Source organism: Saccopteryx leptura, chromosome 5, assembly GCF_036850995.1.
Source record: "Saccopteryx leptura isolate mSacLep1 chromosome 5, mSacLep1_pri_phased_curated, whole genome shotgun sequence".
Taxonomy (NCBI): domain Eukaryota; kingdom Metazoa; phylum Chordata; class Mammalia; order Chiroptera; family Emballonuridae; genus Saccopteryx; species Saccopteryx leptura.
The window spans coordinates 108,693,523-108,709,226 of NC_089507.1; the positions used below are offsets into that span (position 1 = coordinate 108,693,523).

At 41.2% G+C, this 15,704-nt stretch overlaps 2 protein-coding genes across 2 annotated transcripts in view; one reads left to right on the forward strand and one right to left on the reverse strand.

Annotated features, from left to right (window-relative positions):
- Positions 1-14,375, reverse strand: part of MCM10 (minichromosome maintenance 10 replication initiation factor) — a 41,084-nt gene extending 26,709 nt beyond the window's left edge. Inside the window, exons 1-6 of the mRNA XM_066387391.1 lie at positions 14,351-14,375; positions 12,311-12,389; positions 3,957-4,292; positions 2,790-2,891; positions 2,511-2,651; positions 581-752 (exon numbers count right to left, since the gene is read on the reverse strand). Coding sequence (XP_066243488.1) covers positions 581-752; positions 2,511-2,651; positions 2,790-2,891; positions 3,957-4,292; positions 12,311-12,317 — 758 coding nt within the window. The 5' untranslated portion in view covers positions 12,318-12,389; positions 14,351-14,375. The remainder of the gene's footprint in view (positions 1-580; positions 753-2,510; positions 2,652-2,789; positions 2,892-3,956; positions 4,293-12,310; positions 12,390-14,350) is intronic.
- ARL5B (ADP ribosylation factor like GTPase 5B) overlaps positions 1-15,704 on the forward strand; it is a 403,396-nt gene that overhangs the window by 318,556 nt on the left and 69,136 nt on the right. The window lies entirely within an intron of this gene.

The window sequence follows — 15,704 nt, forward strand, 5'->3', positions numbered from 1 at the left end:
CACACAACAGATGCAAAGAATATAAATTTTGAAAATTTTTTTATTTTATTGACTTTAGAGAGAGAAAGGGTGAGAACAGAAGACAGGAACATTGATCTGTTCCTGCATGTGCCCTGACTGGGGATTGAACTGGCAACCTCTGCACTTCGGGACGATGCTCCAACCACTGAACTATCCAGCCAGGACAAAGAATATAAATTTACCTTAAGTTATTAGGAAAAAAAGAGCATAGCTATTTTTTTTTAACATCAATTACATGACTATTATCCTGGTTAAACTGTATATGCCTTTGTGTATTATAGTCTGTATCACTGTTTCTGATTAAATATATAATCTGTTTATTTCATATCTATCTATCTATAGAAATATAGACATAACAAGCAAAAGTCTTCCTTAAACATTTCATATGCAAATGTACTGAGTCACACCCAATGCTTAATGCCAAGTTTTGTCAAGTTCCAGAGCTACTGGTATATGGATCTTCTGTGCAAACACACTATTTCTAAAAGGCTCAGCCCTCAGGACAGAGGAGGCATCTGTGGGGCCATGAGAGCAGAGTGAGGGGCTGTCAGTCACTGACCTGAGCCTCAGGCCAGAGAAAGCTTCCATGGAGACCGGCTGAGCTGTTTCCCCAGAGCTCCTGGGGGCCCCTGCACCCTGATCTCTGCTCATCCTACTAGGTTTGTTCCCAGGAGTTGCACGGAGTGGTTGGGAGGGTGCACTCGTCATCCTTGAAGGTGAGCTTTTGGGTTCTAGAAAATTAACATAAAAATTAAGTGCAAGGAAAACCACAGTAATAACTACAACATTTTAAATGAAATTGTTGCTTTGTTCATCAAGACACACAATAACCAAATCCTGAAGTGAACAAAGGAAGCCCACAAGATCATTTGTGTACTACCCTCACAATCTCTGCAATGTAGTCCAGAAGAACTTTCTGTAATAATAGAAATGTTTTATACCGGTGCTGTTTAATGTTGGCCATTGATCACTTATAATTGACTACTGTTTTTCAAGAAAATGGATGTCTAATTTAATTTAATCTAATTTAATTTAAATAGACACCTGTGTCTAGTGGCTACTATATTAGATAGTGCCACTTTAAAACACTGCTCCTGTTTAATGACGATTATTGAGTATTCACTGTATACAGAGCACTGTGGTCGATTCCACGGAGACTTCAGGATTCCATAATTAGTGGATATTCCTGCACAGATCAAATTCTATCTGGAGAAAATCCAAAGTTTGCTCCTTACTGTTCTTGTTTGTTTCATTTCCTTTCAATCCATACTGTTTTATTTATGGGGCGGGAGAACTGGGGGAACCAGGGTCTTCTACTAACATGGCTACTTTACATTTTCAAAAGCCTTTGTTATTACATCTGAAGGTCAGAAAACTTGAATATTTTCCTTAATATTACTCTCTCTTCAACCAGATTTCTGCTTACCCTCAGAGAGACTTTGGATCACTGCTCCTAAGCTAGGGGTCAGGGCAACCCTAGAACTTCAGAATCTCTAGAAATCATGTCTGTGCCTCACCCCTCAGAACCCAACTTTGCAAGTTACCTAGTAAAATACCTTAGCTAATACCAAAGGTCCTAAGGGGACACTATTCATAAGTGGATACATAAAATACACATTCGTTGTCAAAGAAAGATAAACACCCTGAGGCTGCAACTGCTTTCTGCTACTGTGCCATAGGCCAATGCTGTTCAGAGGGGCTTTGTGAACATACATGCTTACGCTAAGCTATGTTATCTACAGACCATTCTGTCTTCCATCTTCCAAAGAACAATCACTTTGGGCAAACAGGCAATACAACAAAATCAACAGTGCTTATAAGTCTTTTTCATGTTGTGTGCATTTAGGTGAGTGCTGAAATAGGCTTTCATTTGAGTACTGTTACAGACCCCTGGCAAAGAAACCTTTTCTTTTTTAAATTTTATTTATTTACTTTTAGAGAAACAGAGAGAAAGAGGGTGGAGAAGCAGGAAGCATCAACACATAGTTGCTTTCTGTATGTGCCTTGACCAGGCAAGCCCAGGGTTTTGAACCGGCAACCTCTGCGTTCCAGGTCGACGCTCTATCTACTGCACCACCACAGGTCAGGCCAGAGAAACCTGTTCTAAATGGGCCTTCTAGATTAATACAGCCTAACTTCAAACAAAACCTGACCACTTTATAAGAGAATCTGTGCTCAGTCTCACAGGCGTGAAGATGAAATCTCTAGATTGCTAGCATGAGAACTCAATTCAAATCAATTACATGACTACAGAGTTAAAAAAATATTTCAACTCATTAAATATTTAGTAAATACCTACTGTCTACCTAAAACTTTTCTAAGCACTTTGAGATGTAGAGAAACAGAACAGAATACAGCATACAGTTACCATTCCCAAGAAATTTTTCTCAGTGGGCAGATGTAACAGACCAACACACACACACGATAGTGCCAAAATACATTTTCAACAGAATCAGAGCAGTAGAAGCCAGGCGGCCTGGGTACTACACCTGTAGGTGGAACTTTTGGTGTGTGAGCCACCCGGTTGTTTTTTGGTACAGTAGGGACATCAAGCTCTGTAGAAAAGCACATCGACTCCTGAATTCTCTGAACTTTCTTTTCCTTAAGAGGGGGGCGTGGAGACTTATCTCCTTGATTAAAAGTAAAAAAAAAGTAAAGAGAGTTTAGAAAGGGGCTCAAAAGCTGTTTCACCAGTAATTAGATGCAGAAATAATGTAATGATTTCTTAATAGAAATGCCTACTACTCCTAGAACTACAGTCTGTTTACCAGATTTATGTGGATGGGCTGGACTTGCAGGCTGTTTAATTGATGTCATTTTTAGTTGATCTTGTAAGGATTTCATTTGCTCTTGCAACTTCCTTAATTCTTCTAGGGAAAAAAAAAAAGATACTAATTTAAGAACCAAACCAGAAGAAATATTATACATGATGAAAGTTCCGGAATTATTTTTGGTATCCACCCATCTTCCTCCTAAACCTTGGGACGCACAATATAATCACATACCAAGAACTCACAATTAATTTTTGCACTTCAAAGGGGTCCCTTTAGAGCAGAGGTAGTCAACTTTTTATACCTACCGCCCACTTTTGTATCTCTGTTAGTAGTAACATTTTCTCACCGCCCACCCGTTCCACAGTAATGGTGATTTATAAAGTAGGGAAGTAACTTTACTTTATAAAATTTATAAAGCAGAGTTACAGCAAGTTAAAGCATATAATAATAATTACTTACCATGTACTTTATGTCGGATTTTCGCTAAGTTTGGCAGAATAAATCTTTATAAAACAACTTACTACCGCCCACCATGAAAGCTGGAATGCCCACTAGTGGGCGGTAGGGACCAGGTTGACTACCACTGCTTTAGAGAAATAAAACTTATTTCTGGTAATCAAGTCTCTAATACCAAGGTTAGTCATGAATTTGTACTACTGATAGAGATCATAGATATATAACTACAGTTAAGTTTTTAGGAATCAAGACATTATTACATTTATTTCACAAAGTAAGTATCATAATTAATACAATAAATGCTTCTCTTGTATCAGAAGAAACTGTGAACAATGAATTTTATTATAATTTATAAATATAAGAGAAGAGGGAAAAAAGGACACTCCTTAAAACTTCTATTTTATAGTCTTGTCTCTGGCTCCACATGCATATAAGTTCCAGAGTAATATATTTTTGTGATAAGCATGAAAAGCGTTAAGTCACCCTGTGAAGGGTCAGTTATCACTGGCTGTCCTGATATACTTATACATTGCTGGCTGGCTGTCACTTTGTATGCTGAAATGCCGGCCTTAACTGTTTGATGTACTAACTCAGACAATTTTTTTTAACAGTCATTTATCTCCACCCCTGACTAAACAGCTATTGATAAAAACTGCCAGACTGGTAGTCTTCATCTAGTGTAGAGAAAGCCAGTAGTGAGGGTACCTTGCAACTCCTGATTCGTTTTCCCGTGACTAGGGGTAGGAGTAGGGAGGGCTCTGTTTTTAGTTTTTGATTGCGATGAAGGAACTTCTTCATCTGATAAGTCTCCCACATCTCCAAAGAGAGGAGCCAAACTTTCCTTTTGGTCTTGAGTCTTCTCCACTTCAACAGCCTCCTCTGTGTAAGATTCATCGTCACCATCAGCATCGAAGAGCTCGTCAAATGAGTCAGGTTCACCATCATTCTGGGCAAAGGGGTGGCTCTCTCCTGAATTACAATCCAAGGCTGACTCATTCTCCTCCAGCAGTGCGGTCAGCAGAGACAATTCATCTTCTTCTACTAGGGGAAAAAGAAGATAAAAGAGAGAAAATAAGCCTATCTGAGAAAAACTGCTAATGACAAGTATATTTAATTGCAACATTCAACATTAATAAGGCAATTAAAATGACTGCAAATTTACCATTTGCCTGATACAATTATTGGTCTTATCTCCACCTTCTCTCCTCCCAAGTGCTTCTCAGAGGGCCCTGGGCTTAGGGAAAAGGGATGAATATCTGCTTAGTAACCACACACTGGGCCAGTCACTAAAAACATCTTTTTCCCTACACTAACTACATCAGGCAATGAGACTCCCTGCATACCAACTTCAACCGGCAAAGGAGTAACTGAAAAACACACTAAACATATATTTAGGCCCTAGATGTATATATTCTCCCAGGTTTTAATTGTTTGAGCAATTAAAAAACATACAGGTACACACAATTATATAAAAAGTACTCAAAACTCATCAACCTAGAATGAAACTAGAATTAGCCATCACTAGCACTGTCAGGTTTGCTTTTGGCCTTTACATTAGTTTTTCAAAAACTTAAAAAAAAAAAAAAAAAACTTATCATGCCAAATCTTATCCCCTAACTCCTTACCACTACCTCCAGACCCCATTGCAATCACTATCATAATTTTGGTACAGCTAGTGCTCAACTTACGACCATGATTGGTTTCAACAGACTGGTCGTAACACAATTTGGTTGTGAGTTGAGTAGGCTATATGTACAGTACTGTGAAATGATGTTATAAAAATCTTTAAGTCATATTTTATCATAATTTTCTTTCATTGTTATTAAATATATCATAATTTTCTTTGTTCATTTTATGCCATTTGTATCATCTCTACACCATTTTGTTTCTTAGTTTTACATTCGTCAGGTTTAAGTAAAACAATGCATAACCAGTACAACTGGTTTAATATTTGCAAAGACAATTTCCTCTTGGTAGACATCTTGGGAGGGGTTTGATGAAAAATATCCAAGACACAAAACACAATTTGCTGTACTGAGTTTGGGATAACAGTTGAAATGGTGCACGTGGAAATGGTAGTGCTGCCCGAAGCTGGTCTGCACTGTCGTATGCCCAGCTGGGCAACAGATGCGGAGCAGTTGTGGCTAGTGATTGTGGTCATAAAGTTGAATGGTTGTAAGTTGCATAGGTCGTAAGTCGATCAATATTTGTATATCATTCTAGTCAATTTTTCATATATTTATCATAAATATATATAGGTACTCATAATCAATACATAGTATTTGGTTGTTTTAAAAATATTTATAGAAATTACTTCACACTGCATGTATTACTCTGTATCCTATTTTCATTCAACAGTGCATGTAAGATTGATCCAAATCAAACATACACTTCAGTTTATTTCTTTCAACTGCTATTTAGTAGTTCACAGTAAGACTGTATCACATTTTATTAGCCCCTTTTCCAATAAAGAATATATGTGTTATTTCCAATTTTTTCACACTACACACTATGACACAATCGTGCATACACCTTTTTGCATATGTATGAGAATTTCTTGGAAATACATATCAAAAGTGCAACTCCTGAGTCCAGGTCAGGTAGCTCAGTTGGTTAGAGCCTTGTCCAGATACTCCAAGGTTGCGGGTTTGATCCCTGGTTAGGGGACAAGAATCAACCAATCAATAGCTCCTGGTCAGAGAAATTTGACATCACACTGATTAACGATGTCAAACGAAGAACTGCACATGTTATTACTTACTTACACCAATACTAAAAATATAAACTTGTTGATCCGTGACAGGAATGCACAGGGACTTTGGCTTAGCGATAGCTTTTTATTTCTACTTATTATAGTGTGTTGACTGCTGAGAAAGTTGTTTCCAAACACTTAATCCAAATAAAATGTAAAAGGTTAACCCCCCCAAAAGAATCAACCAATGAATGCATAGTAAGAGGAACAAATTGATGTTTCTTCTAAAATCAATTTTTAAAAAAGTGAAATTCCTGGATGGGCAGGTATGCACATTTTTCAACTTTACTAGACACTGCCAAATTGTTTTCAAAGTGGCTGTACTCTCACTAGCATCATACTCAAATACCATTTCTCCTTAACACCTCACCAATATCTATCTAATAGATCACCTAAGATTTTTTGCCAATCTGCTGGATGATTTAAAAAGGCAGCCAATTGAGCTCGGTCCAAATAGCTTGATCCTGAAGCACAAAGTTTGCCAGTTAGATCCCTGGTCAGGGCACATACAGGAGCAGATTGATGTTCCTGTCTCTCTTTTCCTCTCTCCCATCCTCTCACTTTCTCTAAAATCAATACAATAAGTAGTAAAAAAATTTTTTTAAAGGACAGCTCATTGTTTTGGCATTTCCTGATTACTATTAAGGTAAAGTGCTTATATTAATTGGTCAGTTTGATTACTTATTTTTTGACTTGTCTAGTTTCTTGGCTCATTTCCCCCCCTACCTGGGCATTATTTCTTTATGAAATCAGAGGTTGGCCTTGGCTGGTTGACTTACTGGATAGAGCATTGGCCTGGAGTATGGACATTCTGGGTTCAATTCCCAGTCAGGGCACACAAGAGAAGTGACAATCTGCTTCTCTCCTTCTCCCTCTTCCCCTACTCTCCCCCTCCACAGCCAGTAGCTTGATTGGTTTGAGCATCAGTCCGGGTGCTGAGGATAGCTCAGTGGGTCCCAGTGTCAGTGTCAAGCATTAAAAATAGCTCGGTTGGTTGGGCATTATTAGGTCCAGATAGGGGTTGCTGGGTGGATCCCGGTTGGGGTGTTTTGTAGGAGTTTGTTTCAGTATCTCCCCTTCTCTCACTTAAAAGAAAAAAAGAAATCAGAGGCCTTTAAAAGCAAAAACATTAAGGATATTTGATTCACTCCCTCACTGGAAAGAAAGGAGCTGAAGTCCAGACAGGGTAGGAGTTCTGTAATGAAACAGGTCAGCACAGGAGCCTGGGTTAGGATGGAGAGCTTTGGATCAGAAACCTAGTATCCTTTCTACTATTCCACGCTCCCACACCATATGGTAAAGAGCCAACAGCCAAAATATAAGGCCTAGAATCTAACTAATGGGTCTAAGACAGGGGTCGGGAACCTATGGCTCATGAGCCAGATGTGGCTCTTTTGACGGCTGCATCTGGCTCACAGACAAATCTTTAATAAAAAAATAATTACGTTAAAAATATAAAACATTCTCATGTATTACAATCCATTCATTTCCTACCGCTCATGTTCATGATTGCGGGTGGCTGGAGCCAATCACAGCTGCCCTCCAGGACAACACCAAGTTTTTATTGGATAATGCGTAATGTACACGGGTCGTTGTATGGCTCTCACAGAATTACACTTTAAAATATGTGGCGTTCATGGCTTGCTCAGCCAAAAAGGTTCCCAACCCCTGGTCTAAAGCTTAATTAAAGTCAGAGGTGTCATAACTTAGTTTTGCATGCTGAGTCCACAAAGACTCTTGGACTGCAGGATACAATAGAGAAGAGGCAGCCTGAGTCCCTGGCCTCTAGGTGAGATGGCCACATCCTGGCAAGCGAGCCAAGAGGCCCTCCTCTCTCTCATTCCCAGCTGCTCTAGAGAGCACCCCAAGAAAAGACCTTGGCCCACACCCCTGGGAAACATGGGTGAAAAATGTTACTTCATGGGTCCATACACTTGGCCTTGAACCCATGTTCTTGCATGAGAATAGTAGGCTAATCCATGATGTTTGCCCCCCGTTTACCTCGGCCAATCTGCTCTCCCCGTGTTACAGTGACCCCATCTTCTTGTCTCCTTAATTGCAAACCCCTGGGATCTGCTACCTGGAATTCAGAATCTACTACCAGCAAGTTTTCATATATCCTCAGAAATCTGGCTGTCACTTGAATGGAATGTTTAATTGCCCACACTTCATACTGCAAATGCTAGAATAGTGTCCAGCATGTACCAGGCACGTAATGTCTAATAATCAACTCAAGGGCCCTGACGTCCCCTTGCTTATCACTGCCACTTTGGAGCTATTCACCTTTCTTCAAGACCACAGCATGACAGCAGATTTCTTTCATCAAGAAACCTTCACGGTTGCTGTCATTTCTTGAATTCCCTCAGGATGCCTTCCCCTCTATCTTTATTAAGACAAATCCAGCCTGACCAAGCGGTGGCACAGTGGATAGAGTGTCAGACTGGGATGTGGAGGACCCAGGTTCGAGACCCCGAGGTCACCAGCTTGAATGCAGGCTCATCTGGTTTGAGCAAAGCTCACCAGCTTGGACCCAAGGTCGCTGGCTCGAGCAAGGGGTTACTCGGTCTGCTGAAGGCCCACGGTCAAGGCACATATAAGAAAGCAATCAATGAACTAAGATGTCGCATCGAAAAACTGATGATTGATGCTTCTCATCTCTCTCTGTTCCTGTCTGCCTGTCCCTATCTATCCCTCTCTCTGACTCTCTCTCTGTCCCTGTAAAAAAAAAAAAAGTCCAATCCATTGATCCTCCTACATTTTTACCACCCCTTCCCTCATTCCTCACTTTGGATCCATGTTCCGACATAGTAATCACTGCCTTCTAACAACTCTTCACTCCCTTGCTTCTTATGTCCTCAGTTTCCTTTACAAAATCTTTTCTATTTTATAGAGGCATGAGTTATTAAATAAATACAGAAAAATTAATAATGTATACAAAGTGATACAGAACTTCTACTTCACTTCTACTTAATTCAGTTCTAAACTTCTGTGGTAATCTAATAATAAACTGCTGACTATAGTCAAGTCATACAGGTTAAAAGGTGTCTTATTCTACTCTAAGAATACATTATTTTTCTATATTTACCTTATAGTCAATTTTACCATTCATAACTCATTGTGAGTATTTTCTATAAGCTTCTGTCTTTATATAATTTCCAAAATTTTGAATGTTGACCTTGACATAAATCTTAACCCTGATTAAATCCAACAGACTGCCACTTCCATGCTTGCACCCCAAATGGTGTACTTCCCTGAAGAAAGACCACCGTTCAGATTGGTTTGACTTTATATACTAGCCAAGAACAAACAGGCATTCAGTAGTGCTTAATATCCCCTCACTTCCCCTACTACATTTGCTTTCCTTCTCTAACCATTTCAATCTCTTCTCAAACCTGATGCCTCTCCTCCTTCTTTACTCTTAGCTGATCTTGTCTCACTTTCCTAAGTATACTGTGTCACTGTGACATTTTTTGCATTAATAACCTATTATAATAATCATAACCTGCATGTCTTTTTGCATATGAACTATAAACCTACTTTTGCCCATGCCTGCATTCTTTGCTTTTCCTCCTATGACAATGGATGAAGTATCTAGTTCTATTTATGGCCAGTTCTTTTATTTATTAACTGAATCCCATTCTTCTAAACTCCCCAAGGACTTCAGCCTACAATCACCAGCTCTCTCTCCTACCTCACCAATTTCTTCATCTTCTGTAGCATGTCTCTCAATATACAAACTCATTCCAGTGTCTCCCATCCTACCAACTTCCAGATATTATTCTACTTATTTTTGTTATCTTGCTTCCCTATTAGAATGTAAACAGAGATGTTCTTCAACAGTGTAACTCTACTACCAGGAAACTGATTTCATCTATACTGTTATCAAATTGTGAGGCCATGCCAACCAAATGAGATTTTATTCGATACAATGATTTCCTAAAGAACACATACCCACTCACCACTTGTTTTCATTACCTTCTCATAGCAAAGAGTTATACTTTGTATTACATAAGCTGCCCTGTAGGTAATTTGATGATTTTTAGGAAACAGGAAATTACCATTATACTAATGGTGCAATCAATTTCATATACAGTGTGTCTGTAAAATCATGGTGCACTTTTGACCAGTCACAGGAAAGCAACAAAAGACGACAGAAATGTGAAAGCTGCACCAAATAAAAGGAAAACCCTCCCCGTTTCTGTAGGATGATGTCGCAGCATGTGAGCATGCGCAGATGACTTAACACTGTGTATACAGTGGAGGAGCCCACGGCCATGCCAGTCGAGATGTGGATGGTACAGAGGAAAGTTCAGTGTGTTCTGTGGCTTGCTAAATTCGAATCCGTGACCAAAGTGCAACGTGAATATCGGCGCGTTTATAACGAAGCACCACCGCATAGGAATAACATTACTCGGTGGGATAAGCAGTTGAAGGAAACTGGCAGTTTGGTGGAGAAACCCCATTCTGGTAGCCATCAGTCAGTGACGAGTCTGTAGAGGCCATACAGGATAGCTACCTAAGGAGCCCTAAAAAATCTGTGCATGAGCCCACATCGAACTGCACTGAATAGGTATGAAACTGGGAGAGTTTTCCTTTTATTTGGTGCAGATTTCACATTTCTATCGTCTTTTGTTGCTTTCCTGTGACCAGTCAAAAGTGCACCATGACTTTATGGACATACTGTAGTATCACAGTGTGATGGATTTTAACATTTTGCTTTTTTTTTTAAAGGCAATGTATAATAAACTTGGATTAAAAAGTTTCAGACAATGAACTCAATTACACAACCAGAAAAATAATGCATTTTATTTGTTAGCATCTCTTTACAACCAGCACAATCAATTTTGTGTTGCTCCCTGGCTAAACTCTGCTAATCAGAGCAACATTTCTTTACTAAGTAAATATTTCACACCATTCCTGTAAAATGAATAAACCAAGAAAGGACTATACAATTTTAAGACAGAGCTAGACAAAAATCCCTTCACTATTAAATGTGAACTCTGAAGTCAGATTGCCTGGGTTCAAATCCCTGCTCTGACAGTTTCAACTGTGACAAGTTACTAAACATTGGTCTGTTGAAAAAATACAGTTGTGCCTGACCTATGTTGGTGCAATGAATAAAGTGTCCACCTGGAATGCTGAGGTCACTGGGCTTGCCCCGTCAGGCACATATGAGAAGCAACTGTGAGTGGATGCTCCCTACTCCACCCTCCCACCCTCACCCCGTTCTCTCTCTTCTCTGTGAAAATCAATAAATAAAATCTAAAAAAAAAATACAGTTGCTATGAGGATTATGTTAGCTAATATAATTAGAATCTTAGAGCAGTGCTTGACACATCGTAATTACATGCCAGCTATCATTTTTTTTTTTTGTATTTTTCTGAAGTTGGAAAAGGGGAGGCAGTCAGACTCCCGCATACACCCAATCAGAATCCACCCGGCATGCCCACCAGGGGGTGATGCTCTGCCTATCTGGGATGTCGCTCTGTTGCAACCAGTCATTCTAGCGCCTGAGGCAGAGGCCACAGAGCCATCCTCAGTGCCTGGGCCAACTTTGCTCCAATGGAGCCTTGGCTGCGGGAGGGGAGAGAGAGACAGAGGAAGGAGAGGGGGAGGGGTGGAGAAGCAGATGGGTGCTTCTCCTGTGTGCCCTGGCTGGGAATCGAACCCAGGACTCCTACACACCAGGCTGATGCTCTACCACTGAGCCAACCGGCCAGGGCCGCCAGCTATCATTATTATGCAAGACAATCAGCCTTGGCTAACTAGTTGGCTCAGTGGTGGAGCGCCGCCCAGTGTGTGGATATCCTGGTTTGATTCCTAGTCAGGACACACTGGAGAAATCCATTTGCTCCTGCTCCACACTCTTCCCCCCATCTTCCTGTCGTGCAGCCATGGCTCCACTGGTTCCAGCGCGTTGGACCTTGGGCACTGGGTATGGTTCCATGGAGCTTCCGCCTCAGGCGCTAGGAATGGCTCAGTTGCAAACATGGCCCAGGATGGGTGAAACATCGGCCCCAGACTGGGCCGGGGGGGTGAGAGGGTGGAGGGTTGCCAGGTTGATTCTGGTGGGGGCACATGGGGGAGTCTTTCTATCTTCCTTGAAAGACAATCAGTGCTGCCAAGAGGAGAAATCCCACCTGATTAAAGCAAGTTACCTTCTGTGACTTAAGTGCACTAGTTAGACAATACTTATGGGGGAGGGCAGTTATTTTCACTATTTTGCAAGTGGGATAAAAACAAATCCATAGTCAAAAGGGTGATTTTCTAAAAACAAAGGAAAATTTAGAAAACTGCCAGGACTTACCATCCATGCTGTCTAGGGAACAGTGGTGACAGTGAACTTCAAAGGAGGATCAGGTACGCAGATGGCAGAAATGCAGAATCTTGAATGTGTAAAATCATTAGAGAAGTTACCTTTGAGTCCCTCTTGCTCACACTGCATATCCAAAAAACCCCAGAATCCTACAAATCCTAGGGGCTCTGAAGGTAGAATTCATCCAGATTCTGACCATTTCTTACCCCCACTGTCAACACCATCTTCCTCCTAGTATGGAAGCAGTCCTGTTTTGCTTTTTTGCAAAATATGGTTATAGAAACTCAGCTGAGGTACAGAGAAGTTTGTATGATACAAGATTACATGAATGAGACAAACTGTAAACAGTATTACTGTGCTATCTATTGGGGAATCTGCTGACTTGTAAGCTTTCCTGGGTTTAGGACAGTGGTAGTCAACCTGGTCCCTACCGCCCACTAGTGGGTGTTCCATCTTTCATGGTGGGCGGTAGTAAGTTGTTTTATAAAGATTTATTCTGCCAAACTTAGCGAAAATCCGACATAAAGTACTTGGTAAGTAATTATTATTATATGCTTTAACTTGCTGTAACTCTGCTTTATAAATTTTATAAAGTAAAGTTACTTCCCTACTTTATAAATCACCATTACTGTGGAACGGGTGGGCAGTGAGAAAATGTTACTACTAACAGAGATACAAAAGTGGGCAGTAGGTATAAAAAGGTTGACTACCCCTGGTTTAGGAGGACACTATCTCGTTCATTTCTAAAACCAACCATCATTTCCACCCAAGCCCATTCTTATCTTACTCTCTCACAAGTGCTATGGGTTCTATCCCCACAATACTGCTCAAAACTTCCACTTCCCACCAACTCAATCGCCAAAAGCCTAGTCCAAACCACCATAATCTTTTTCCCTGACTACTCCATTAGCCTCCCGTACAGGGTCTCTTTGACCCTCTGTAATCTACTCTCTGTATAACAGCTACACTGCAGGGGTCCCCAAACTTTTTACACAAGGGGCCAGTTTACTGTCCCTCAGACCACTGGAGGGCCGGACTATAAAAAAAAAACTATGAACAAATCCCTATGCACACTGCACATATCTTATTTTAAAGTAAAAAAACAAAACGGGAACAAATACAATATTTAAAATAAAGAACAAGTAAATTTAAATCAACAAACTGACCAGTATTTCAATGGGAACTATGCTCCTCTCACTGACCACCAATGAAAGAGGTGCCCCTTCCAGAAGTGCGGTGGGGGCCGGATAAATGGCCTCAGGGGGCCGTAGTTTGGGGACCCCTGAGCTACAGTAACCTTCTCTTTCCCTAGTAATCTTTTACCACAACGCCAATAGTGGTACTCCTTTAACAAAAATTGCTTAATCATTTTCCATTGCCCTTAGAACAAAATTTACAAAGCCTATGAGGGAATGGATACTTTCTCTTGCCTACCTCTACTTCCTCAGTAAAACTGTGGGTCCACTACACCTCCCAAACATGTTTCCAGCAAGACTAAACTGCGTTCAAATTCTTGAACACACTGAGTGCTTTCAGGCCTCAGGCTCTTTGAAAAGTCCCTTCAGCTCCTCGCCCTGCTGTCTCCGCTTAACTATCAGTTTTTCTAAGCCTTTCCAGAACACCCTCAACTCACCCTGTTCACGATTTCGCCGCACTATCGTGTATTTGTTACCTTCTTTAGGTGGTAAGCGTCACGGGGCATAAGTAAAGAGCATTTGGAGTCCCGTACACGGCATGTAATCAATGATTATTATTAAATCATGACTTTAGAAAATGAATGAGATTCAAATGGCATGTAGCTAACAAGGGTTTTAAAGGTTACTTAATAAAAACCCCACACACAAAACTGGTCCCTTAAATAAAGTAAACAGCACCTCACGATGAGTTTAAGAAGTGCCCCGCAGCTGCTCAGCCCCGGCCCCGCGGGCCGCGCCGGCCTTGCGCCCGCGCTCTCCTGAGGCTGCCCCGCTTCCCATCTCGCCCATTGATCACCCGCGGGCTCCGCGCCTCCCGTTCCCGGACCTCGCTAACCTCTCCCGCAGATGCCTGTGCCGCCCCTCTCTCACGCAGCCGCAGGCCTCCCACACACCTAAGCCCGGCTTCTTACCTGGTGCCGCAGCCCTTCCCTTTCTATAGCCAGTCCCGCCAAAATTCCAACTTGACCCCACCCCCGTCACTAACGTTAGACGCAAGCCGGCTTGCAGTCGCGCTGATTGGTTGCGTCAGAGCTCTAGGAGGAAACGACCCGGGGAAGGGAGCGCATAACGTTCCTTGAATAGAGCAATATGATTGGTTCACGTAACCGGCCGCCCTCTGTTGGGGGCAAGGGAACTTCCGGTGGGCGAAATTCTAGGCACCTCTAAGTAGAATAAAGTGTTCTGGTACCCTCCAGTGGCAGGAAGTGTAAGTATTCTTCTATGGTATTTTTACATGAGGTCAAAACTCAGTTCCTAACACTCTGGGACTATGTCAGCCAATCCTGAGCTTCACATTTCTCGTATTGCCTCAGGTATAGAAGGTTTGGGACAAAGACGTGGTCCATATTCCAGGAATTATACCGTCTAATTTGGTAGATGTGATATATGCCGTAATTAAGGCAACTACTACTGAGCACTAATCTTGCTGGAGAGAAGCCAACAAAGGAGTGAGCAAGAAACACTGAAATAAGTAGGTAAGCCTGACGTGTGGTGGCTCAGTGGATAAAACTTCGCCCTAGACTGCTGAGGTCGCAGGTTTGAAACCCTCGGGCTTTCCCAGTCAAGGCACAAACAAGAATCAACTATTAGAAGTTGATGCTTACCGCTCTCTACCCCCCCACCTCTCTCTCTCTCTCTCCCACACTCCATCTCCCCCTTCCTCCCTCCTATCCCTCTTTTCCCTCCCTTTCCCTCTTTCTCCCTCCTCTCCTCTCTCTAAAATCAATAAATAAAATTTAAAAAATAAATAGGTAATACTAATTGTGTGGAGGATGAAGAACTCCCAAGTCAAGAACTTCCTTCTGTAAACAGTAAAATGACTGTGTTTGAGCAGGTAGGGGAGGAAAGTAGTTGTGGAGAGAAAAGGTGTGGCTATGTGCTTAGACTCTGGAGTTAAGATTGAAATATTTTTAACTGCTGCATACTAACTGTGCAACCTTGGGTAAATTACTTAACCTCTTAGTGCCTTAACTTACTCATCTGCAAAATGTATAGTAATAACTAGTTCATAGGGCATTGTGAAGACTGAGAAAACCTTGCAAATACATGTACTGTGCCCAGCACATGTAAACTTAAATATGTATTAATTTATATTCTTACCACTTTATAAGGCGTTGTTTAGGAAGATAAAGTTAAAGATAGGTGCTCAGGAACTGAATGTCCCAGAAACCGAGGCAGAGAAGCACATT